Below are 25,653 nucleotides of genomic sequence, written 5' to 3'. Positions count from 1 at the left end.
TTTCAAGAAAATGTTCCAAACCAACATGCGGGAAAGTCAAACTAATTCCGTCAATTGGACTGGCGTATTTGACGCCCCAGTGGTCAAGGGCTTGCTGCATTTTTTCTACACCGGTCAGACACCTCCCAACCTTAAAGACAACCATTTTGGATTATTAGAAGCAGCCCACCTATGTCTTTTACCCGATTTAAAGGGCATTTGTGTCGATAGTATAGTGCCAAATATTACCGTGGAGAATGCGGCTTACGTACTTCAGTCTGCGGAAATATACGAATCAGTCTGTCTGAAAACAGAAGCGGTGAAGTTCGTGGTTGCCCACTGGGATGGTGTATTAGCTTCAGATTTTTACCAGCAACTGGAACCAGGGATTTGCAAAAGACTACTCAAAAGCATTTTCGATATGTTAAGTAAATACACTTGCGAAGAGGGCATCATTACGCTGCCTTGACTGAATTAATTTATAAGAAACTTGAATCCGTGAACATATTTTTGTCTTCAAAATATATGTTGGTCATTAAGAAACCTATGAATTGTTTTGTTGTGCTTTGATTATATTTGGTTTCGTGTTTAAATAAATTTGAATCATGAATTTTCGTGGTTTTAGTATCGTCTTATTATTCATGAAAAAGGTATGAAATATTTTTAAATATATTTAAAAAAAAATATATTTAACGTTGTCTACATTTTATCAATATATCTTATTCCTGTTGGGTGCGCCGAGGCTTATCGCGCTATTGTCAAAATGGTGCTAGTCTGCTTCTGAGTGTATGAAACGCCACTCGAAGGCACCACGTGATAATAGAGATTCGTAACCACTTAACTCAGCCCTTTACTTGAGTTTATCTGACATCTTCACTATGATTATGGGGTAATGACTACGATTGCTAAAATAAATGGTACGATTCCATTTTTGATAATAATCGTGTTTCATCTTTGCTCGTAAACCCTACAACCATATTAAAATCAGAATAAAATGATATGACAACCATTTTTTATCGATTTATGTTATAAAATAACATCAAAATCATTAATAAAACTTGATAAAAGATTTCAGTTATTTTTATGTAATTTTTCAAAAGTTCATTTCTAAGCCTAAGACTGTTATTACAATAAAAACAGAGGTAATGAGAGTGACCTTTTAGCGACCGACGACACGTCGCGTGTTTTATTCCGCGATTAAATGCTCCCGCCCAACAAGTGGAGCAGTTGGATTTTCAACCTTGAGATCGGTTCTACGGCAGAACCCCTTAACATGTGTGATGGGTATATAATCACACACGTAGATAAATAAAAACCGTCGTTATTTCAAAATTTCTGAATGTTTGCAGTTAACTCGAAATTACCCATAAATTTAAGAAAATGTATATTTCTTGCATCTAAACCTCCATTCTCTAACAAAAAAGTCAAAATCTTGCTTGAGTCCATCTCATCTAAAATCCTAATAGAACTGAAGCCAAATAAGTGCAATAGTCTAAGAGAAAACGCAACGCAGTTTCAACTCAAGACCCCGGCAATGTCTTCTTCCTCAAGTAAAATCTGTTAGATTTCCGTATTGGGAAACAAAAGCAAAAGACACGATCAAACTGATTCACTCGGAATTTGCTCTAAGATAAATCTTGCCCAGAATGCAATCATTATGTCATAAAACAGTTAAAACATACCCCATGCTATTCTTGGCATAAAGAGATACTTAAGTACAAGTGGAATGTGTAGATTTTTCTATTTTGAGCTCTATTTCCCTATAAACAATTGAATAACTAAAGCGCCTTCTTGGTTTATTTCCCTCGCGCCAAAAAGCACCGCAAGAGGCAGTTCAAGTTGGCTAGCCTCCCTCGTGTAGTGAAGGGGGCTCCATCTGGCGTAACCTCTTGGCTAGAGGGAAATAAATAACCTAAGATGGTGACCCCGCCTATGTATGTGCCTTGGTTTCTCTGCAATTATTTAAAGGAATGGTCCATTTGGAAGTCATATTACCAATCTACTTTATTCCCTATCACCGGAAGTTAGGCTTATCTCGGGATTCGCGGAGGGGAGTAACGGGAAGAAAATCGTCTGTCGTCTGCTACAAAGACCTAAAATATGTACTGCAGCAGACGACAGACGAATTTCTTCCAGTTACCCACCTCCACGAATCCCGAGGTAAGCCTAACTTCCGGCGATAGAGAATAAGGTGGATACTGTCTAGCTTAAAAAAGCTGTGAAATTTCACATGAGTTCATATACCAATATATCGCCAAAGCACCTTTATATACATGGGGTTCCTAAAGGGTTGTAGAACCGAAGTACCGTGTGTTCTATCTGGTGACCTTTTGCCTTAAGGGTAACCGTTTACAATTTATTAATGGTGTGACCTACAGATGACCTCTAATGGTCTATTCAGATTAGAGTAAAGACTTACGTTCTTGTGCATGACCAAGTGTGCTATTGCCTTACATACTAGGTGGTGCTCAGGGCTGGAAATAAGAAAATTTTCTTATAGGACATGTGTCCAATGATACCCCGTTTGACTGGAAAATTTATAGGACGTTGTCCACTGGAGTGCGTAAAAATTGTGTCGCGTCTTCATAGTCAAGCTATCAAAACTTCGGAAAAATTTACTGGTCAACCGTCCAGTGACCTGTGCTTATTTATGCGACATTTTAAAACTTTACTGGATAATGTCCAGTGTCCTGTGCTTATTTCCGGCCCAGGGTGGTACTATCTCGACACTGCCCGACGAAACTGGAACATTTTTGACCCAAATCGTTCACTGCACAGCACAGTCTGCACTTCAGGTATACCATCGTTTTTGGACATTCTGTATAATGACAGACTTTATAGACATATTCCTTTAAAAGATGCATTGCATCTTGGTGACTTTGAGGTTTGAGTATCCAGGAATTTGTTAAAACAGCGTTCATCGCGCAAAACCCGGTTGATTCGAAACATAGTGTCGAAATCTCTCACGATTTTACGACTTTGGCCCGCAACTCGTTAACGAACAAAATAGTGAAAGTACTTTTCTCGGAGTCAGTTTTCTCAAACTCCATCTCCCCAAATCCCATTGTTATTTTACAGTACAGTCAAAGGTGGGGTGAATATGATTTTTAACACAGAATCGCGGTTAAGTATGATGCGTGATACAAGGCAGTTTTTATGTTCTGGACAAAATCCTGTTATTGTTTTTTTGCCTGCCATTCTAGCATCTAAGGCACTTTGTAAGAAAGAGTAAGCTATTGGATACCTTTTTTTCTCAGCTTATTTCTCGTGCGGATAAATGGGGCTATAAAGATAGATTGTTATTGTAATGGAACTCGATCTATGTGTTACAGTGTAACTCTGTACTACGTGTAAGGTTTACGTTATCCTTGGGTTAAGGTTTAGATAGGGTTAGAGTTGCGTTCAGAAAATAATTTCCGAATGACATTATTTTTTGTTAAACGTTTATTGCTTCAAGATAACGTTTTGGATTACTAATTTACTCGTAGAGATGTGAATTTACCGTAATTGTATGGTAATTGTAGGGTAATTTAGTAGTAAATTACCAATTCATAATTGAGGAAAAGTAAAATTACTTTTTGTAGATGTAGCTTTTCATCGTAAAAAATAATAAAAGCTCTGATATCGCCAAGGTAAAATTACTCTGTTACTAACTTACTACAAGTTATTTACTAGTAAATAATCGATTCAATGTTTTTGTAAATACAGGTTTAAAATGTAGGTTTTGAGCTCCAAAAATACTATGAAATGTGACAATTATCGTGGAAAAATTATGTTATGTTATAAATGGATAATTTACAACGGTTTTCGGTAAATTACCGGTAATTTTTAAAATAGTTGTAAAATGCCGGTAATTTAACTAATACAGTCCAAAATTACTGGTATTTTGGACAGTATTTGGTAAATTATCGGTAATATACCACGGTATTCGGTAAATTAAGACTGTATTCGGCAAATTATCGGTAATATACCACGCTATTCGGTAAATTATCGGTAATATACCACGGTATTCGGTAAATTAAGACTGTATTCGGCAAATTATCGGTAATATACCACGCTATTCGGTAAATTATCGGTAATATACCACGGTATTCGGTAAATTAAGACTGTATTCGGCAAATTATCGGTAATATACCACGCTATTCGGTAAATTATCGGTAATATACCACGCTATTCGGTAAATTATCGGTAATATACCACGGTATTCGGTAAATTATCGGTAATATACCACGATATTCGGTAAATTATCGGTAATATACCACGGTATTTGGTAAATTATCGGTAATATACCACGGTATTCGGTAAATTATCGATAATATACCACGGTATTCGGTAAATTATCGGCAATATACCACGGTATTCGGTAAATTAAGACTTTAATCGGTAAATTACCGGTAATTTAAGACTATGTTTGGTAAAATATGGGTAATTTACGAAAATATTTGGTAAAATATGGGTAATTTACGAAAATATTTGGTAAAATATCGGTAATTTAAGACGATATTTGGTAAAATACCGGCAATTAAAGACACTATACTAAGAATATAATAAAACTAAGTAAAAACAGACCTTATGGTAAAAGCCAAACCCATATAAGTCCCATAATTACATCTCATAATTTTGCACTTTCCAATATTGCGGTGATACAAATATGCGTACTAATGTGGGAAAATCTTCGATCGCTGAATTTTACATACAGCCCAATCATCTTTCAACGTTATCAGTTCTTGCAAATGCACTTGGTAAATATGTATCAAAAATTAACCAGTGTTTCAATTGAAGTGAAACTTGAATATACCCCAATTATGATTAATAATTAACGATGTCCTTTAATTCCAGGTCAACCAATTTCCTCGCTTATACCTTATATTGAGTGACCTCATAGTGTTTCATCCCCAGGGACTTTGTATAATTACAATAGAAACAAAGTACTACGCTTGGACGCTGGTTGGGAGTTCCGATGCTTATTTTCAGACAAACTACTTTCTCCGATGTCAGCAAAGTGATTTTGAAAAGGAACGGCGGACCGCGCTTCCGGTGGGTTAATGGGAAACCGGAAGTTGACCTCGAGTCGCCCAATATCCGGGGACAAGAGTGGGATGAGGGGGTGTTTTGCGCTCCGTTTGGAAATAACCTTTGACCTCCTCTATGGTCTAGTTCAGGCTCACTATTATCATCTCCCCGTCCGTTAAGAAATACAACCTACATACAATTTTTCCTGGATATATAGGATTACGCTTAACGTCGAGGGGTTGGTCATTCTGATATAAAAATGGTTTTTGATTTTTCAAATCTGATGGATTTTTTGGACTATAAAAGGGGTTCACGATTTATAGAGGAATTTTATATTTAATCAAAATAATGACAATAAAAAATATTATCTGTACGGGGTGTTTTCGCAAAATCCATCGCAAATTATGGGGCGTGTTTTTTGGACGATTTTGAGTCAAAAATGTTCTCTGATATTTTACCGTCCTGGTCACAGATTTAAAGTTAAGGTTTGAGTGTTTTAATAAATAGGAAGAAAATGATCGATTTACTTAAAACACTCCAATCGTTTACTTAACGATGTTTTAACAATATTTGACTCAAAATCCACCAAGGTCCATCTTTACTATTTCGCTCTATAGGATACTTGCAATCGTCCAAATAAGGAACGAGTACGACGTGTTGTTGACGGCGTTCAGCGAGGAAAACCGGTCATACGTACTACTTAACCAATATCTTTGGTATGTGCACTGAACGCCCTGCGAGGCGTTGATGACAAAAACCGAAAACCCATGGAATGCAAGCTGTGAGGTGCCCAAACTTTTAAAAGTTTTTGTGTATATTTTATGGATTTGTAAATTGTTTTTGTTGCAAATGGCCGACCTCTTTCTTAAAGTCCATTATTTATTCTGTGGCCTTTGCCCCATGCAGCAAGCCAGCTCTCGACGCGCTATCTGTCTCCTGGCCGGTCATAATCGATTTTAGTTTATGGGTGAAACCCAAGCCGGCCGGCTCTTTGGCTTTTCACCCTCGAGGTTTCAAGCGTTGAAATGAAAAATTTTGTTATTTAATCCGTTTGGCCTGCGAGTTTGCGATACTAGTAAAACAGATTTTAAGGCGGATGCCCACTGACATCGTTTGCCTATGTTTCGTGCGAAAATTCTCGCTTGCACACTTCGCTGACCGAGCTAGAAAAGTCAACCGTGAATTTCAAGGTATTCCAGTTAATAAATTTAAGATCTAAAATATACTGGTAACTCCCATACCTATACCGTTGCCTCTGTATCCCTACCTACGGGAACGAAGTCTTCCCAGCATCCTCAGCGTTTAGGCCTACAGAGTCGCAAAGTCTCCCCCTCTTTCTTAAAAATAGAAGCTAGTTTTCAAACAAATACAATGGCGCTACGCGCCAGCACTTAAAAATCGCCTACAGAAGGGTAGGGGAGTGCGCAAGGTACCCGGGAGAAATTCAGTGCGCATGTCACCCATCATCATTTAAACTCCACACGAAGGCTACGGCAAACATAAAGCTATTGAATGTTTGACGCAAGCAACGCTCCAACGTCCCTCAAAATCAGGCGATTTGAACAATCGCGACTTTTCAAGTGATTCCCGTGGGCATCCAACTTTAGTCTCACTACAAACACGGCAAACTTTAGGCGGAAAGCCTGTTTAAATAAGAGAATTGAAATCGGATATATCGTTCTAATCCCAACGTTGATTCTAGGAAAGACGGGATTTCCTATTGAATCTGGGAAAAGGTACGCTTGCAAAAAACCTTAATTATCTTTTAAACTGTTGCAGAGTTCGCAATGATGAGTCTAAATTAGAATTTCAATACTGTATCGTTCATAAACTCGCACACAAGTTAGGAAACTTCGTCCCAATATCATGGAGTGTGACGCAAGGGGAAGGTGGTATAGATTGTGGTCACGTTACTTATTGCTTTTAAGCGTTGAGGATCGTTCAAAAACTAAGTCTCACAACCCAAAGTCTTTCGTCGCAGTGTTGCGTAGGAGGAAAGGGTTGTAAAAAAATTCGTGGACGTACTTTATGAAGCATGTTTTTTTTCTATTTGACCAAAGGGGGCACAAAAAGTACAACCTGGTCTGGACAGTTGTCGCTATAGAAGTTTTAGTCTCAACTTCAACAAGTATGCCCGCGCATATTTCTCTGCCATCTTACTGATCATGAAATATGATCAACCTGATATTTCTAGCAAAGTTAAACAAATATGATTGAAAAGCGAGTACTCCTAATACACTTTGACAAAGCTGTTAGCTTCTACTTATTTATACTCTCTTTTTGCTTAAAAATGTTACATTATGACCTTTTCAAATAGGTTAAAAACGGTTACAAAGTGTCCAATGTAATCGCGGCTCTGTAGTTGAAAGCAAAATGTTACATACTTTTCAAAACGGTTGAAAACGGTTACAAATTGTGCAGTGTAAACACGGCTTTAATCTTGACCATGTCTAAAGTCAAAAAAATGAATCTAAGTAGAACGAATTTCCACAAAGGAATAAAGCAAACGTAAAAGCAGAAGAAACAAATAGAAAAGACGAAATTTCTTGTAAAAGCCCCGAAAGTATTCAATCTCCATATCTAAGTCTCTTTAAATAAAAGATGGAAGTAAGTATTACCATACAAAGCATAGTCCTGACGTCCAATCTACGTAAAACCCGAGGCCTTTGATACTAACAACTCAACAATAAAAGAAAAGAGAAATACTAATGCTTGCCTCGAAATTACCTTCCAAAAGATGAATATTATTTCTCTTCACATATCCCATTTGAAGCAATATCAGTTAGAGTTTCAAGAAGCAATGAAGGCGATGGTTGCGGCAACCAAAATAGACACGTGGCTAAGTTAAAGGATACTAAAATACCCTGGAGTACTTATCACATTAAGCGTACGAGAGGTTACAGTCTAATTACATGACGTGCGTCATTTCGTGAACACGATATACATGGTGTTTCTGTTAAGTCTACCATAAAATAAAATTCGTGTTCTTAATTGGGTCAAATTGAATGGAAAGTGTCAAAGAACATGCTGGGGTCTACAACATTTAGTTACGGAGATATTAGCTCCCAAACATTGGGGTACAATTTGCCGCCATATTTAAAAATGGCTACCGGAATAGTAATAAAAATGTCTCGAAGGGCAACGCTTGGGGCCTTTGATGCTAATGATTTTATATCAGGACTAACTGTTACCCGCGGCGTCGCTCGCGTGTAATTAGAACTTCCATCAATATGTTATAAAGAATGGTTAGATTTTACTGTTGACTAATATTTATGTAGCACCCTAGGAGCGAAGGCACTCGGCGTTGCCCGTCAGCCCGTCGGGACATTTTTTTATTACTTTTCATGCGGACATTACTCCATAAAGAAAGGTTTTTTAAATTTGTGGCTGCCATTTAAAAAAATGGCAACAAATCGAACCCAAAAGACTATTCAGCCCGTCTATAGGTTAAAGGAAACCTGTGTACTATATATTTGTGAAATCGGTTGAAACGCGCGAACTTTGTTGCATAGAGAAGATTTTTTACATTTCTGGGCGCCATTTATTAAGATGGCTGCGGATTGAAAAAATCTTTCTTAGTACGCGCCTACTACTTATGAGTAACGTTCCTGCAAATTTTCAGCCTTCTAGTGCAAGCGGTTTGGGCTGGACGTTGATTATCAGTCAGTCAAGACTTTGATTTATATAGATATAGATAAACTGTTTCATTTTCGATTTCAAAATAATTAAAAATACATTCGCTTCTCCACGTTGAATACTGGTAGCTAAATCCTTGCCCGAACATGTTTACCTCCATTCGATAACTGTAAAAGAACCCTATAGTTTATTCATTCCTGCTTTTTATAAATATAAAAATTCCTGGTTTATGTTACGTCATATGGAAAAACAATTCCGATTTCGACTCCAAATTGCTTAAGGTTCAATGCTCGAAGCTGAATCCGACATTGAAACCTTGCCTTTACTTCTATTGGCTTATTTTCAACGAACAAGAAACAATAATATCGAAATCATTATAAGCCTAGTAGGGGAAAAAAGTAGTTTTCTCTGATAAGTTTTGCACAGAAGTGAGATGAGACCAGAAGTACTGAGCTAACCAAATTCTTCACTCAGCGAAAGTGAATATTCTTGATAACACAAGAACGGTTGGCCCTCTAGTAGCGGTTTCTGAATTTTCCCTCCAAAACGTGAGACGCTCTTGGCGGTAGACGGCCCAACTAGATTCAAGGAGTCGCATCCATGTTCGGCCGCTTTAGGTTGAGGGGAAGGGGGTAGGAAATGTTTTTGGAACTCGACCAATTTTTTTCTCAGTAGTGTAGGCGCGTGGGAAGCGGCATAAAATCCTCAAATTTGTTCACTAGTGCCAGGATCTACTATCAATGCTAGAGCCCTTCACTTCTAGTCTCATCTCACTTCTGGTTTGCGCTATTCATTTTTCATTTTCTCTTTCTTGGTTGATGTCTCCTATATTTCTATCAATTTCGTTTTCTCTCCCACAGGATAGGGTTAGAGCGAAACCTTCAGCCACCCTCCCTAAACCTTGCAATAACACCACTCTATTTTGGAATACATCAGCACGGCCGCTTCATGAAACCAAAAGCAAATTAACAAAAAAGTACTTCAAAACGATGATTGATATTTCCGTTAACCTTTTAAACTTTGTTGTTGTACACAACTTTGCCTTGTTCTTTTTGCTTGTTTCATTACTGTCACTTGTATGGGGTGTACAAATTTATAATAAAAATGTCACGAAGACTTAAATAATCTTTGAACTACTATTTATTTACCTATTTCTCCATTTACCTTTGAACTATTATCAAAAATATCCCAACCTAGTCATATAATTGCCCGAATTATTTTCTCAATTTCATGACTTTTCTATTTGAGTTTCGTTTTATTTCATCAATTTCATGACTTTTCTATTGCGATTTTCCATTATGTTACAAGTTTCCCAACTTTTCTTTTGCGATTTTTAATTATGTTACAAGTTTACCAAATTTTCCACTGACATTTTTATTTAATTAATATCATTGCTGTTATATTATTAATACATTGCACTATTTTATTAATTTCCTTACTTTCATGTTAATACTTTTCACTATTTTAGAAACTTCCCTTCCTTTCCTTGCTTTCCATTAATACTTTGCACAATTTTATGAATTTCCCATACTTTTCCATTAACACTTTGCACTATTTTATAAATTTCCCATACTTTTCCATAAACACTTTCCCATAATATATAAATTTCCCATACTTTTCCATTAACACTTTTTCCTATTTTATAAATTTCCCATACTTTTCCATAAACACTTTGCACTAATTTAAGAATTTCCTGATTTGACCTTTCAACCCTTTGACGTGAACTTCCACAAAAGAATTATAGTACAAAAGAAAACATTAACGCGGTGTAAAAGTAAAACCCTAAACAAAAGAATAAATGACAAGTTTTTAACTTAGAATTAATCTACTTTAGACAGGACGCAATTGGAAAAGGGTTCCAGGTTTTTTATCTCGACAGAGAACAGTGAGCTAAAGGAAAGTTCTATGAGTTGTAGAAAGCTCGGTTTTTATGTTCCCGGGGGGGGGGCAGGGGTTAGGTTTTGAAAGGCGGAAAAGAAATTACGGTATATGCCGGATACGGAGTTGAGGTTTCAAAGCAAAGAATGCCCGAATAACCGAACCCCAAAAAATGATTGAAATTGTATGTATGGTAATTTAATTAAACTATTCTTTCTTTTCTCAGTTTTTTTTTCTTTTTAAAGAAGTTGAGGGTGAAAGATTAAATAAACTAAAAATGAATGAATAAGAGTCGAACATGTATCGAATTCAGCTTTTGATTTCTTTAAATTTTTAAATGGAAAATTGTGGTTATGTTTTATTTTTTCTTTTTCAGTTTCATTGTTCTGGGGTTGAAGGTGAATGTTAATATTATTTTTTGAATAAAGTAAAAGCCACGAATGACTGACTGACTAATATTTAATGACCAAGGAGTGATATCTAGTTTATTAGGGAGAAGGTATGAGATGCCTAAGTATTCGCGAGCCATAGTCCCAGTCCCCCTTTCAAAATACAAGGGGGGGGGGACGAAAAAGGAGACCGGGCTATTTCGCCTCTCCTCAGTCGGAAAATACGCAATTTTCGTCATTCGTGTCGCGCTGACGTCAATTTTCAAGAACCAGTGAGATGCTGATTGTAATTTAGAGGCGGGGATTAACTCCGGACCTACGTCGTTTGGACTGGAGATAAAGCTGGAAATGTGGCGAATTTATACCTTTCCCCTAATAAACTAGATATCACTTCTTGAGGACCAACCCAAACTGCTTTATCTAGAAGGCTGAAATTTTGCAGTGATCTTCCTCTTATGTGGTAAGTACGCACTAAGAAACATTTTTCAAGTTCACGGCCATCTTGAAAAATGGCGGCTGCAAATGTTAAAATAAAGGCTTTCCCTTCGGAATAAGGCTGATTTTATGTTTCAAACATTGATATTTTGTGTACTGGTTTCGAGTATTACGACATTTTGGGGTTAAACACACCGTCATCTATTACAATGGCGGCCCAAAAGTAACAAAAATGTAGTGACGGACAACGTCGTGTTCCTTTCTGCATTTCTGATTTGAGACAATCTTATTATTATAACTGGGTGATTTGTCAACACAAAAACTGCACAAAGGCGAGATTAAGATTCTAGCGCATCAAGGTCATTTCATGTTTCAACAGCGCTTATAAATCTATATATTATAAATAAGACCTGCAGGTTTCTGGGATATCAAGGTCACTGTAAATTTCAATGTACTGTTTAAATTCCGGTACTCGGGGGTAGGAATAAATTGATCTATTCCAATAAACTAACTATGCACGGATCGCCAAAAAAATACTTGAAGGGTTTGTAAAGAAGCGTCGGCGTTTCGATGAAAATTATATGAAATACGTCATAGGCACGTGACTGAAGAAAGGCGTGGTTCATTGAAGCTTAGTTCGTTTTATGTTGAAAACTAGCACTTCGGGGAATTGGCGCTGCAATCTATCGAAAACAAGCACTAGGTGTCCTGTCCCGCTAAGGATGGAGTCCTTGTATCAAGGCGTCACTTGGTGCCTTTGACGTATTTCAAATAATTATTACCCACCCGTCCCTGCCTGATTTACAGTTCCTTTATCAATTAAAAAGAAAATCATTAGGAACCTCCAAAACTGAACCATGAATATCCACTCTAATGTTCTGCCCTGTTGAAATTAACCTAAAATACAAACCAGGCCCGGCCATTCGACCGATTGACCCAACCACTGACCCTCCATTCTGACACAATTCGAGAAAGGCAAAAAGAAGGCTAAGGGAGATACCGGGGCAATCTTTCATTGTCACCCTTGTACTTGTTACATCTCCCATTTGGAGAATGTAGCTCAAATGTATAAGAAAAAGCGATTAATCCCAAGTTTATAAAGAAAAAAGTAGAAAAGCCGCCAAGATTAATGACCGTGAACCGTTCTATTTGACAGGTAAGCTTGGCTTGACTCAGTCACCAAGGCTTGCAAGTACGAAAACCACCGTTATAAGTATACCACTCACAATCTAGGCCAATTCACGTTGTCTAACTCTAAAGGGTATACGTGTAAGTAGAAGGGGATAATACTGAAGAAGGATGACACTCTGTATCCTCTTAATACTTTAGTTATGTAACATGATTCTTCCCAGGCTCATGCATCCTTTTTGTTTTCTCTCCCGCTGATCAAACTTCTGATAGGCATCGTACCGTGTGGTGAATTCTTTAACTGTTTGGTATTAAATCCTCAGCAGTCAACCCACAGACCTTGATTGTCTTGACATGGAACAAAAACCCAGAAGCGCACGCACCTTGGCAAATAGCTAAGCGCTAATAGAGTAATGATGAGGGAACTATTTATCGCGCACGTGATTCGGTTTATTAGCATTACTCAAATGTTCTGATCTTGGGAAGCATCTTGTTACAATTGCCACGCTTTGTGGTATACTTCTCTCGAAGAGAAGCATTATGTACTTCTGGTGTAAGTTTAACTAACTTGAAGGGATGGTAAAACAATTCCTCGGAACAGAGAATATGATGTTGGTGGGATATGCTCAACAATGAACCAGGGGTAAATAACGAAAGGAGTTAGAGACGCTAGCTTCCGTAGTGTAGAATACAGTGGGACCTTGAAACGTCATAGAATTTGTAACTAACGTAGTGCCATCTTTGGAACTGTATTGTAAATAAGACCAGAATCTTAAAAGTTTTGCCTTAAAATCTCGCGCCGCAAGGTATTCTGGGTAAAGCAGAGGTGGATTAGGGGAAGTTACGAAAGAAACCGAATTTCTGGATGGGCAAATGCTTTATAAAAGCGATGGGGGAACATAGAGCTACTCTTTATTTTTAAGCCCCCCCAAAAAATGAGAGAGAATTCGCGAGGATAGCAGGGTAACGATATCGCCACCTAACGGATTGAAAATAGCGTCTGCTTTAGTGTATGATGTACAAGGCTTACTCAGTCAAGAGTCGTTTATAGTTAGAAATGGAACAATCGTCGGGAGGCGCGGACTTTCCCATTATTAAGAAGTTAATAGAACAATTAAAAAATGATCTCAGCTATTTTGTGACTTCCTCTGAAACTAGAGTAGCGTTGGTGGCCCATTTTTTAAGTTCCAAAGCAGGGTAAATACCTTTCCGTTCAACATCCGATTTCTTTGGTGGTATTGTGACGGGGTTTATTAAAGTCAAGCACTGGGTTGAAACCGATTTAAAGCGCGGCAAAAGCTTAGCTATCTTTTCCGATTTTTCGCTACTTTTTGTCGGTTTTTTATCTATGTTACAACCTACAGACTTATTTCTCATATTTTGTTTGACCAATTAAATAAAAATTACATTGAGTTGATACTTCTTCATAACTTTTAGAGCTGTTAATACTCATAATAGATCGCGAAGAGTTTTCAAGCTCGACTTCGGAGGCCATTTTCTCAATTTCCCGTGTTACTTCTCTTAACATCCACCAGGTAGAGACCTTAATCTTACTCCGTTGATAGAGGGGAGAAATTTTAACCCACCCAGCCGTTCCTCTTCCTCTCTCTCTCGTAAATAAAATGCTCCCACAGTGAGCCCTATGGCTCGTTCATAACTTCCCCTAATCCACCTCTGGGTAAAGTAAAGTGGCGGGTGTCGTTGTTGTGAAGTCGTCTAATAAATCAACCCAATATAATTATTATATTCAATCGCGAGTAAACAGCGATTTAAAGAAGAAAGATAAGTCAACAATTTGCAATTTGAAGCCGGGGAAATCATCAAAATGTGTTGAAACTTGTTCTGCCGTAAGTGCGTGGTTACAGAGTCGGCCCAGTGAGCCAAGGCTTAGTGATTTTTCCGAGTCAGTGCCAGTGGGAACTGTAGGATCAGGATCATCGACTGTATCTGTGACTAAAGAAATTAAAACAACTAAAACTGTATTGAAGGATGCAAAAACGAAATTTAATTCCATTTCATTATCGAATAAGGAATTTACCAACTTTAAAGTTGTCTGTTTCTAATTCAAGTGCACCTTAATGAATAAACTTTACTCTAAGCCTAATTGTCACTTAGTCGTAAGCAGACGAAAACTAGCAGACAGGAGAAAATCGATATCCCAGCATGACTTTCGAAACTTTGCTGCCACGCTATTGGTTGGAAAATATTATACTTATTTTGAATTATAGACAGCGCGACCGAGGCGTTTTCTCTTTTCTGTGTCTACGTTTGAAAGTCCCAATGTATTCTACACTTCGGAAGCTAGCGTCTCTAACTCCTTTCGTTATTTACCCCTGAATGAACGTTTCCCAGAAAGTTTTTGGGTTCGGTAGGGGCGTGGCAAGTGCCGCTGCGTTTCCCTATTTTACTTGTGTTAGCTTCCGTTTTTAAGACACAGAGGGCGACTGAATCATAGGACTACCTAAACGATGAGGATGCTGGGAGCATGGACGAACAATAGTAAAGGACGAAATATAGAGGGAGTAACTAGAAAAATACTTGTTAATTCGCCCTCTTGCGGATAGTGGGGGCATATGGGGGAATCAACGTTCTAAAGAAACACTGAAAAAATGGAGGAACCACATTAGCCACGTGACTAAAACGTCAGTAATGATCGGTTCAACGGATTCACCCCGGTCTTAAGCTACATATATTTTTCACCAGAAGGCGACACCATTAGATTGCAGCCGTCTTAATCTGATCTGTAGAATACACCAATAACCTTACACCAGAAAAGCTGTTATTATCATTATTCTTTTTTACTTTGAATCGGCGGCCATATTGCAACGGGCTAATCCTCCAATGAGCATGACACCACACCCGGTACCCCGCTTTACCATGGGAAATGGTTGGCACAGATCTGTTTATGATCGGATCACAAACATATATTCTTCTGGTCGATTATCTTTCACATTACGTTGACCTATCTTTAAATTCCACGCCGGTATATTGGAAGTGGCAAAGTTAGGCTTAAGAAATGAGCCAGGAGCATTTTGGCGATATTCTTTTTCCAAAGTAAAACGACGTGGGTTTAGAAAGGATAGCAGTAACTAATGGTAATTGCTTTTCCTGTTAATCTGTTTTATGGATTTTTACGTTTTTAGCGTCATATCCTAGATTATTGCGAGTCTAATGTTGATGGAAGCGGCTTAACTTTCTCTTTTAAGGGAGAACGATTATGATACGTCAGAGATTTTCTAACACCTTGGACTATTAAACTTATCAATCAGGTCATAAGTAACCGTAACAACGTAAGTATGAAACTAAATACTTTAATGGAGGTGTGATTAAGATTAAAACGTGATTTTAACCAACAAGTCAAACTCTACATAGAAGTTACCCTGATGATCATGATCCAGACTCAAAAGGTATAATTAGGACTTTGCGAATAGTGATTTTTCAAACTGAATCGAATATGAATCGAAAACTAAATTCGAATCGAGTACTCGTTCAAAGTCAAACTAATATTACTCGTTATCCAAAATAAAAATTCGTTTCCATATAGTACTCGTTTTTTTGATGAGCAGTTGCTTCTAAATTAATGGTGGACTGTTATAACTATGGTGATGAAGGACATGGTATTTTTTGCAATTTCAGCTGCGATGGATATCTGACGTTGAGAACACCGGTGTAAAGTACTAAGAAACATCCTTCGCAATGTTCAAAAGCTCCGAGGGAAATAAACAGTAGGTCATACTGCCGACAAAATTTTATTAAGTAAAAATTAAAATTCTTTACCCATGATTGTTTGAAAGTTATGAAAATAATCGAGACGATTGAGTTAATAATCTGAGCATTTAAAACCAATATTTTATCTTCATAAGTACACGCATTATGTATTACTGAAAGGCAGTAAAACTTATCAGTTAACTTGAACAACTGTAATGAGGACACAATTTTTTACATTTAAATATCACAATTACCAAAAAAACTTGAGCGATTTTTTTGAAACTAGAATTGGAACACTCAATCAATTTACTGCCCTGAAAAATATAAACACATAATTAACTCAGTAGAATAGAGTGCAATATGGCCATGTCGAAAATTTCCATTATTGATCATAAAACATTGCCTAACACGCTTGAAAGTATATAAACTACATCGTTAATTGCACAGAAAACATGTCAGAGATAACTTAAACCCAAACATTACAGGCGCATTTCAGAAATACAGAAACATCTGGATATATTCTCATTTATAGGCAAAACATCAAAGCAATAGTTTCAACTGTGCAAGTAACGTTGACTACAGTTTTTAATAGGGACTTAACACTTTGAAATTTTCAAAAAGTTAGCAAACGACAAAATAAATTTGAAGGTATACTTTGAAAGAATTCCTCCAAAGAATTATTTTTTGACAACTGAGAAGCCATGAGCTGCGAGAAGTTTTTTGGGATAAATTTTACCAAAGTTTATAACAGCGAAAATCCATTCTCCAAATACAGGTAATACAAGTTGATTGATCAAATTATCAGGGATAGATTTATTTTAGAAGCAGGAATGGAGAACAGAGTAATCTGGGCGCGCGTCAAAATCCCGGACCCCCTTCCACGGGACGGAGGGGTATGAAAGAAGAGGCGCGCGTCAAAATCCCGGACCCCCTTCCACGGGACGGAGGGGTATGAAAGAAGAGGCGGGTCAAAGCGACAGAGGTAAAAAGGAATTACGTATTTTTCGCCTTCCCCGTCAACAACGTCGTCAAAACGTAATTTAAGTGAGCCAATAAGATAATTTAAACTTTTCGTTACGTGTTGGAGGGAGGGGCGCTTTTCTGTGCTATGAGTCGGGCTGAAGTAAATACTAACCGTTCTTCATTCCTACTTCTAAAATAAATCTATCCCTGAAATTACTAAATAATAAAAATAGTATAGTTTATGCCTTAAGCTATTAGAAAATTATTTCTTTTTTCAGGGCGTCAATGAACGCAAGTGTTCCCGTCGGAGTATGCGAGGTAATGCAAGACTTTAAGTTAAAATCAACAATCGAGATAATAAATTGTGGAAAATTATGTGTTAGGAGCTTCTAATTCTAGATTCAATAACGCAATTAATGAAGATCATAGAAGAGTTCTACCTCGAACTGTTTAATATAAAGTAAGGTGTTAATGTTGACTTTTGATTAATTGAAAATACTAATTATGACGCGATTATCTCTTAAAAAACGTTTTGTGTTTCAAAATGCCAGAATTGAACTTATAGCTATTCCTTATGCTGAACTGACTACAAATGAAACCGCCAGTAAGGTAAAAATTCAGAAAGCAAATTCAGTTGATACGATTAATTTCCTGATAATTGAAATCGGAAACTTCAGAATTTCTTGGCTATACTATTTCCCGTGGAGCTTTCAGACATTGCAAAGGACTATTTTTGGTACTATTCACCGGTGTTCTGGAAGTCAGAGCTGCTTTTATTGACTGGGCCACCGGCTAAAGTTGAAAAATATTCCATGTCATTCCTGACCGTCGACAATACGGTACGATATGACATTTATAAATATTTTTCACCAAATGTGTGGCGAATACTCTAAGCTTCGACAGAAAAATTTATTTTTCAGGTTTCATGCCTGCTTGTTTCGTGCATCGTCGTTCTACCGTTCTTGGCGAAGCTTTCCGAATTTGTTACAAACTGGGGTCAGGGAAGGCGTCAAGAACAAACATCCATTTGTCGGAAAATTCAAAACCATTTCAATTTCTCATGGGATTTCGTTTGCATATTTTTCTTCGAGCGTAAGTACTTAACTTTAGTGAAGATTGACTTTCTCCTATGGATATTTTCCAAATTGGACAGTTTCCAAAAAATAATTTCAAATTATGTTCCAGCCTTTACTCGGGTTTCGAAATGCATTTCGTGGAGGATCACAATCGGTTCGTGGCTGATTGCTATTTTAATCATTTCAATATTCATGGGTTCCTTCTTGAAAACGGAACTGTACTCAACCGAACACGTCTTCATCGACAGTCTAGAAAGTTTCAGCAAATATACGAAATCAAAAATTATATTTAGCCCTACTGACAACGCCGCAGTCTTTTTTAAGGAATGGGTAAACTATGTTAATTTTTGTGGTTAAAATTGGATAATTTTGAATTGAGGTGTTTTATTAGGAAAAGTCCATCGTGGAAATTGAACCCCAATTGTCCTTGGCTTCGAGAGTCAAACACGGGGATGTAGTAGACTTATTGAACGATGAAAATTATTTGGACGCTTATTTGGGAAGAGCTGGAATTTTTATCCCCAAGTTCTTTTTAGAAAGTCTTATGCCTATTCTTCTGGAAAGCGACGCTGAGTTAAGAAAATTAGTTTTCTACTTCAACGCAAAGCGAATCAAAAATCTGCTGTTCGTCTTTCCTATCAGTAGCGAATTGAAAAGATGCCCAGAGTTTATTGAGCAGATGAATCTCGGGTAAGGAAAAGCTTTTTTTCATCCCGTTTGGTCCTCTTCACGATGAGAAATGTCCAATTAATTTGTCTTTTTTAGAACGATGTTGTTCACCGAGACTAAATACGCGGATTTCTTGTATTTCAAAAACAATTTCTACATTTCGAAAGTTGTTTGGAAAAAGCCGACGAAAAGCCTTTCAGCAATGTCAATCAACGAAACATACGGATCATTCGTAATGTTCCTCTACGGTTCGGGAATTGCCACAGCAACCTTCATTGCTGAAGTTATCATCAAATTAGCCTCTACGTACGAGTGTACACGTTTTTAGTAAAATCCTCGTTAATGTTACTAAATCTCTTGCGGTTATCTTTAATCCACGATTATTACCACAGCAACTGCGTTAATAATTGCTTAACATGTCTAATACCATATACAGTAAAAAATGTAATGCTTGTACTCTTTAAAATTAAACACAAATAAATTAACACTAATGTTGTAAATATTCAAGAAAACCCTTCTTTATAATTACTACCGATTCTTGTGTACGTGTGGACCTAGCTTCAGAAGACGTGAAATACAATTTATATGAGAAGCGGGGGGGGGGATGCGAACGATATTCTCCCAGTTTCTATGTCAGTTGAAGGGAATGCAATGAGGGGGGATAATGCGACTTAGAACACGGAACTTTCCTACAATAATCATTTACATAAGACTAACATGTAAGAGAAATAATTAACTCCAATGTTAAATCCAAAGAAACATGTCAGAGGACAATTAGAGCAAATAATTACAGCCGTGGTCCAAACAATACAGAAACATCTGGAAACATTCTCACTAATTATTATCCTTCAATATTCAGTCGTAAGCTCATATTCCAAAGAAAGTTCACAAACGGAAAAATTCCCACATATTACTTTGTCTGCATTTTGAAGAAACAGGTGAGATTCTTTCCAAAGATTTACGTTTTATAATTATCATTATGCTAACAAAACACGAAATTTATGTCCTCTGAAAGAATTCTTTAAAAAAAAAATCGACCTTTGAAAACTGAGACGCCATGAATTGCGAGAATTTTTTTGGAATGAATTTCACCAAAGTTTATAACAGCGAAAATCTCTTCTACAAATACAAGTAATTAAAGTTGCTTGGTTAAATTACCAAATAATTTAAACAGTTCAGTTTTTGCTCGAAGCCATTAGAAAATGAATTCTTTTTTCAGGGCGGCAAAGAGGGTGAGTATTCCGGTCGTAGTATGCGAGGTAATTTAAAATCGCTTTAAATCGACAATGGAGATTATAAGGTGTGGAATATTTGTCTATTAGGAACTTCTATCTCTAGAGTCATTATTGCAATTGGTCAAGTTAATAGAAGAGTTTTATCTCAAAATATTTAATGTAAAGTAAGCTGTTGGGACTGACTTTAGCACTTGCGATGCATGTAATCTTCAAAACACGTTTTGTGTTTCAAAATGCCAGAATTGAACATTTAGCTATTCCTTATGCTGAACTGACTACTAATGGAACAGCCAATGTACACAGTAAGGTAATAATTCGAAGAAAAATCGTTTAGTTGATACGACGAATTTCGTGATTCACGAGTTATATCATTTTAATTGACTACATAAGAATACGTTGGTGTACTATTTCCCGTGGTGCTTTCGGACATTACAAAGGACCAACTGTGGTATTATACACCAGTAATAATGACATCAGAGCTCGTTTTAATGACTGGACCACCGGCTGAAGTTGAAAAATATTCCATGTCCTTCTTGACCATCGACAATACGGTGCCATATGATTTTTCTAACTATTTTTAATCAAAAGTGTGACGGATACTCTAACCTTCAAAAGATAAAATGTATCTTTCAGGTTTCATATCTGCTTGTTTTGTGCATCGTCGTTCTACCGCTGCTGGCGAAGCTTTCTGAATTTGTCACGAACAGGGGTCAGGGAAGATGTCAAGAGCAAACATCTCTTCGTCGAAAAGTTCGAAATTATTTCAATTTGTCATGGGATTTCGTTTGTATATTCTTCTTCGAGCGTAAGTACATCTAAAAATCGTAATTCTTTATTTGGCAAAATTTGCAAACTTTAAGGCTTCCATAATATTCTGATTTAGCTTTTATTCGGGTTCCGAAGTGCATTTCATGGAGGATCACAATCGGATCGTGGTTGATAGTTATTTTAATTATATCAATATTCATGGGATCCGCCTTGAAATCGGAACTGTACTCAACCGAACACGTCTTGATCGACAGTCTGGAAAGTTTCAGCAAATACACCAACGCTAAAATTATATTTAGTCCTACCGACAGCGCCGCCGGATTTTTTAAGGAATGGGTACGTTTAATGTTTTGTGGATAAAAGTGCCTTATTGTTAATCTTGGTATTATATTAGGAAACGTCCATCGTGCAAAATGAACCCAAATTGTCCCTGGCTTCGAGAGTTGAATATGCCAATGTAGAAGACCTCTTAGACATTATAAAGTACAGGGATGCATTTTTGGGAAGAGCTGGATTCCTTGTACCACAGCTCATAATTTCAAAATTCACGCTCGTCATTTATCGGCCTTATCCCTTGATAGTTCGGTTTTTAAAATGGATGCGGTAGAAGACAATGTAGATATTTCAGTGTATGGCAAGAAAATGGACATATGCCTAGTGAAAGCTATTGAAAGAAGGATAATTTAAATAAAAGCATGAATTCATTTACTAAATTAGTTACTAGTTAGTAAATGAATTCATGATAAAAGGGATTACAGCCAGTAAGTTCCAGTGTGAGATACATAAATATTTTGAACTAGAATTGACTGTTTAAAAAATAATTCACCTGAAACAGGAATTACATCGCATTGTTGATCCCTCTGATATCCTACCCCTGGCGTCATTTTTGAATTAATTATAACACACAATCCATCGCATATATTCTCACTTATAAATTTTAACGTGTTACCGGTAATTTGACAATGAGGTAACAACTTCATTTTGTCATCACATTTGAAACCGCAAAAACTAAAATTGAGATCGTTTCAGTAGAAGTAGGACAAAAAGTCGTTACAAGTTTTTAGTTAGACAGAAAAGTTGAAGTAAATAATAGCGTGTAAACCAAATACGTGAGACCGGATGCAACCGATACTTTTCCACCTGTTTTAAAATCAATTAGTAGAGGAAGCTGTGAGAGGGATAATGTGACTGCGAACCAGAAACAACCGAATCGAAACTGTACTGCAATGATGATAAAAGTTTTCCCAACATGTAACATAGGAAACCAAATTTTTAGAGGCGTTCAATCAATACACAAACATCTGGACATATTCTCGCTAGTTCGCACGCAATGCTCAATCGTAAGGTCATTCGTACGACATTACTGGCACATCCCGATGCGACTTGTCAACAAATTAACCTTTAACGCAAACGAGACAAGAAGTTAAGAAATCTCCTGAAATAATTCTTTAAAAGAATAGTTTTTTCACAACTGAGAAGCCATGAGTTGCGACAATTTTTTTAGGATGAATTTGACCAAAGTTAATAACAGCGAAAATCGCTTCATCAAATACAAGTAATACAAGTTAATTGATTCAAATAATGAATAAAGACATGCATAGTTTTCAGCTTCTGGTATTAGAAATCCCTGAAGCTATTACAATTTTAACTCGTTATTCTTTTCAGGGCGGCAAACTGCGTAAGTGTTCCCATTCTAGTATGCGAGGTAAAATAAAAATCACCCAAATTTACCGATCAAGATATTGAAATATACAGGGTGTTTCTGAAAAGTCCATCACAAATTAAGGGGCGTGTTTATGGGACCAAACTGAGCGGAAAGTACCAAAGAACATGGGGTGTACAACATTTTGTTACGGAGATATGGCCTTCCAAACATTCGCCCCTAAAACAAGGAAATATCCAAAAATGAGGAGTAACACTTAAGACCGACTAACCAGCTTGTTTAAAATTACTAGACAATTTCAATAGCCTTTAATCGAACAATTGATTTCTACCTTTACTAATCAGAAGCGTATAAATGAGTAGAAGTATGCCTACGGTGGTAATGTAAAATTAATCCCAAGTGACATGATGTTTCAAGATCTTCCCAGCACCAAGTAAAATGGTTCTGATTGAAGGGACTTTTATTAGCACAGCGTAAACAACGTTATTTTCAGGAATTAGTCCAAATGTCCACGGGCGGCATTACAAAAACGAGGCAGTCTTTCGAATGATACTTGGACATGTTGGAAGATCCCTGGCTTGTTCCTGTTATCTCAAACCGTAAAAAGCTACGCAAATCTTCATCATCACGGACAACACTCTTGTACGTTAGGTATGACCTTGAGAAAACCTAAAAGGACATCTCGAATGTATTTGAAAAACCCATCTCCAATTAAGGGGCGTGTTGTTTGTTTCCAACAGAGTAAACTCGCCCAGAGAACAATTACAATGCAGAGCCACGTTTCGGCGTTAATGGCCCACAAAGGTGGTCCCAAAAACAAGAACAAACTTTAATTTGTTTCGTTCAGTAAGTGTTTCATGTGTCATAGATAAAACGCCATGATTAATGCACGAAGAAAATGAATTTATTGACAAGTTTTAACATTTAATTGCAACTAGTTACAAAAATTGTTCAAAGTGTTCACCACCCGCGTTAAGGCACACATTAGCACGTCTTACAAATGATTCCCTTACACGTTGAAAAATGCCTGGAGTTTCGCGAATTGTTTGACAGCCGTGAATTATTCGTCGACGTAGCTCTTCAACATCGGGCACTTCAGTCTGATAAACTAAGTCTTTCAGGTGGCCCCAAAGAAAGAAATCACAAGGGTTCAGATCGGGTGATCGAGCAGGCCACCGCAAAGGGAAGGTCGCGTTAAGATAATTTCGGACCGCGATGCTGAAATGTGGTGGTGCACCATCGTGCATGAACCACATTCTGTTTACCAAACCTAAGGGTACGTCTTCGAGTAGTTCCGGTAAATCGTCCCGTAAGAACTGCAAGTAAGCCACACCGTTTAACCTGGGCTCTAGGAAATGTGGCCCAATTAAATTGTCACCCACAATACCACACCACACGTTTAAACTGAATTGTACTTGGTGACTTCTAACGCAAGTTGCGTGGGGGTTTAGCTGGGACCATTGATGTTTATTATGTAAGTTAATAATACCATCCCGTGAAAAGTTAGCTTCGTCAGTAACCAACAAATCCCGTGGGAAATCGATATCGTTTACTTTAGCCAGAAACCACTGACAAAACGCCGTGCGTCGTGGGTAGTCCGCTGGATTCAAACCTTGAACTTTTTGAACATGGAAAGGATGAAACCGGTGGCTTCTGAGGATTTTCCACACGAGCGTGTGGTTTACGCCTAATCGGCGACCAACTTGGCGGGTACTTGATTCAGGCTCGTCCTCGAAAATGGTGAGAACTTCGTCTTCTACGGCCTCTGGGATGGCTCTCGCTCTAGGTTGAGGTCCAGCCGGTTGGATTCGTCCATCTTGCCTCAAACGTCTGTCCACAGCCTCGAACGTCAGTCGATTTGGTAGTCGCCTCTGCGGAAATCTTTCCTGATACAAGCGTACAGCTGCAGCGGCATTCCCCTCGGCTAGTCCATACATTAGGTGCATATCCGCATATTCGGCATTTGTGAAGAAAGGCATTGTAACAGACTTCGTTGAATTATGAGTTTAATAAAACAAACACATGTACGTGAAACCTCTTTTATTCCTTTCTTAAAAAACATAGTGCTCTGTTTTAGTGCTCTGTTTTTTAAGAATAGGCGAAGTTCTCACTATTTTCGAGGACGATCCAAAAACAAGCAGCCGCCAATTGGTTTGCTGATTAAGAAAAAACCACACGCAACTTGCGTTAGAATTCACAAAGTACAATTCAGCTTAAACGTGTGGTGTAGTATTGTGGGTGACAATTTAATTGGGCCATATTTCCTAGAGCCCAGGTTAAACGGTGTGGCTTACTTGTAGTTCTTACGGGACGATTTACCAGAACTACTCGAAGACGTACCCTTAGGTTTAATAAACAGAATGTGGTTCATGCACGATGGTGCACCACCACATTTCAGCATCGCGGTCCGAAAACTTGTCAATAACATTTTCTTTGTGCATTAATCATGGCGTTTTATCTATGACACATGAAATACTTACTGAACGAAACAAATTAAAGTTTGTTCTTTTGTTTGGGACCACCTTTGTGGGCCATTAACGCCGAAACGTGGCTCTGCATTGTAATTGTTCTCTGGGCGAGTTTACTCTGTTGGAAACAAACAACACGCCCCTTAATTGGAGATGGGTTTTTCAAATACATTCGAGATGTCCTTTTAGGTTTTCTCAAGGTCATACCTAACGTACAAGAGTGTTGTCCGTGATGATGAAGATTTGCGTAGCTTTTTACGGTTTGAGATAACAGGAACAAGCCAGGGATCTTCCAACATGTCCAAGTATCATTCGAAAGACTGCCTCGTTTTTGTAATGCCGCCCGTGGACATTTGGACTAATTCCTGAAAATAACGTTGTTTACGCTGTGCTAATAAAAGTCCCTTCAATCAGAACCATTTTACTTGGTGCTGGGAAGATCTTGAAACATCATGTCACTTGGGATTAATTTTACATTACCACCGTAGGCATACTTCTACTCATTTATACGCTTCTGATTAGTAAAGGTAGAAATCAATTGTTCGATTAAAGGCTATTGAAATTGTCTAGTAATTTTAAACAAGCTGGTTAGTCGGTCTTAAGTGTTACTCCTCATTTTTGGATATTTCCTTGTTTTAGGGGCGA

General features: G+C 37.6%; 2 protein-coding genes across 3 annotated transcripts in view; one reads left to right on the top strand and one right to left on the bottom strand.

Moving 5' to 3' along the window:
• Positions 1 to 25,653, bottom strand: part of LOC149618757 (glutamate receptor ionotropic, NMDA 2B-like) — a 522,592-nt gene that overhangs the window by 229,170 nt on the left and 267,769 nt on the right. The gene's annotated exons all lie outside the window — the stretch shown is intronic.
• Positions 15,420 to 19,386, top strand: LOC149618764 (uncharacterized). 2 transcript variants are annotated; one of them, XM_089853892.1, is made up of 11 exons: positions 15,420 to 15,553; positions 15,665 to 16,584; positions 16,652 to 16,941; positions 17,408 to 17,447; positions 17,513 to 17,589; positions 17,681 to 17,738; positions 17,807 to 17,968; positions 18,050 to 18,221; positions 18,315 to 18,535; positions 18,597 to 18,895; positions 18,971 to 19,386. In XM_089853892.1, the coding sequence occupies exons 3-11, from the start codon at positions 16,868 to 16,870 to the stop codon at positions 19,200 to 19,202; spliced, it is 1,335 nt and encodes a 444-aa protein (XP_089710018.1). In that variant the 5' UTR covers positions 15,420 to 15,553; positions 15,665 to 16,584; positions 16,652 to 16,867; the 3' UTR covers positions 19,203 to 19,386. The 2 variants fall into 2 exon arrangements, with proteins under 2 accessions (XP_089710018.1, XP_089710019.1); XM_089853893.1 differs by having other exon boundaries at positions 15,665 to 17,210.

The sequence above is a fragment of the Phalangium opilio genome, unplaced genomic scaffold, assembly GCF_054372755.1.
Source record: "Phalangium opilio isolate 3A_F unplaced genomic scaffold, DU_Popi_V2 ptg000209l_1, whole genome shotgun sequence".
Taxonomy (NCBI): domain Eukaryota; kingdom Metazoa; phylum Arthropoda; class Arachnida; order Opiliones; family Phalangiidae; genus Phalangium; species Phalangium opilio.
The sequence above is the reverse complement of the archived record's forward strand: the minus strand, read 5'-3'. Positions and strand labels throughout refer to the sequence as shown.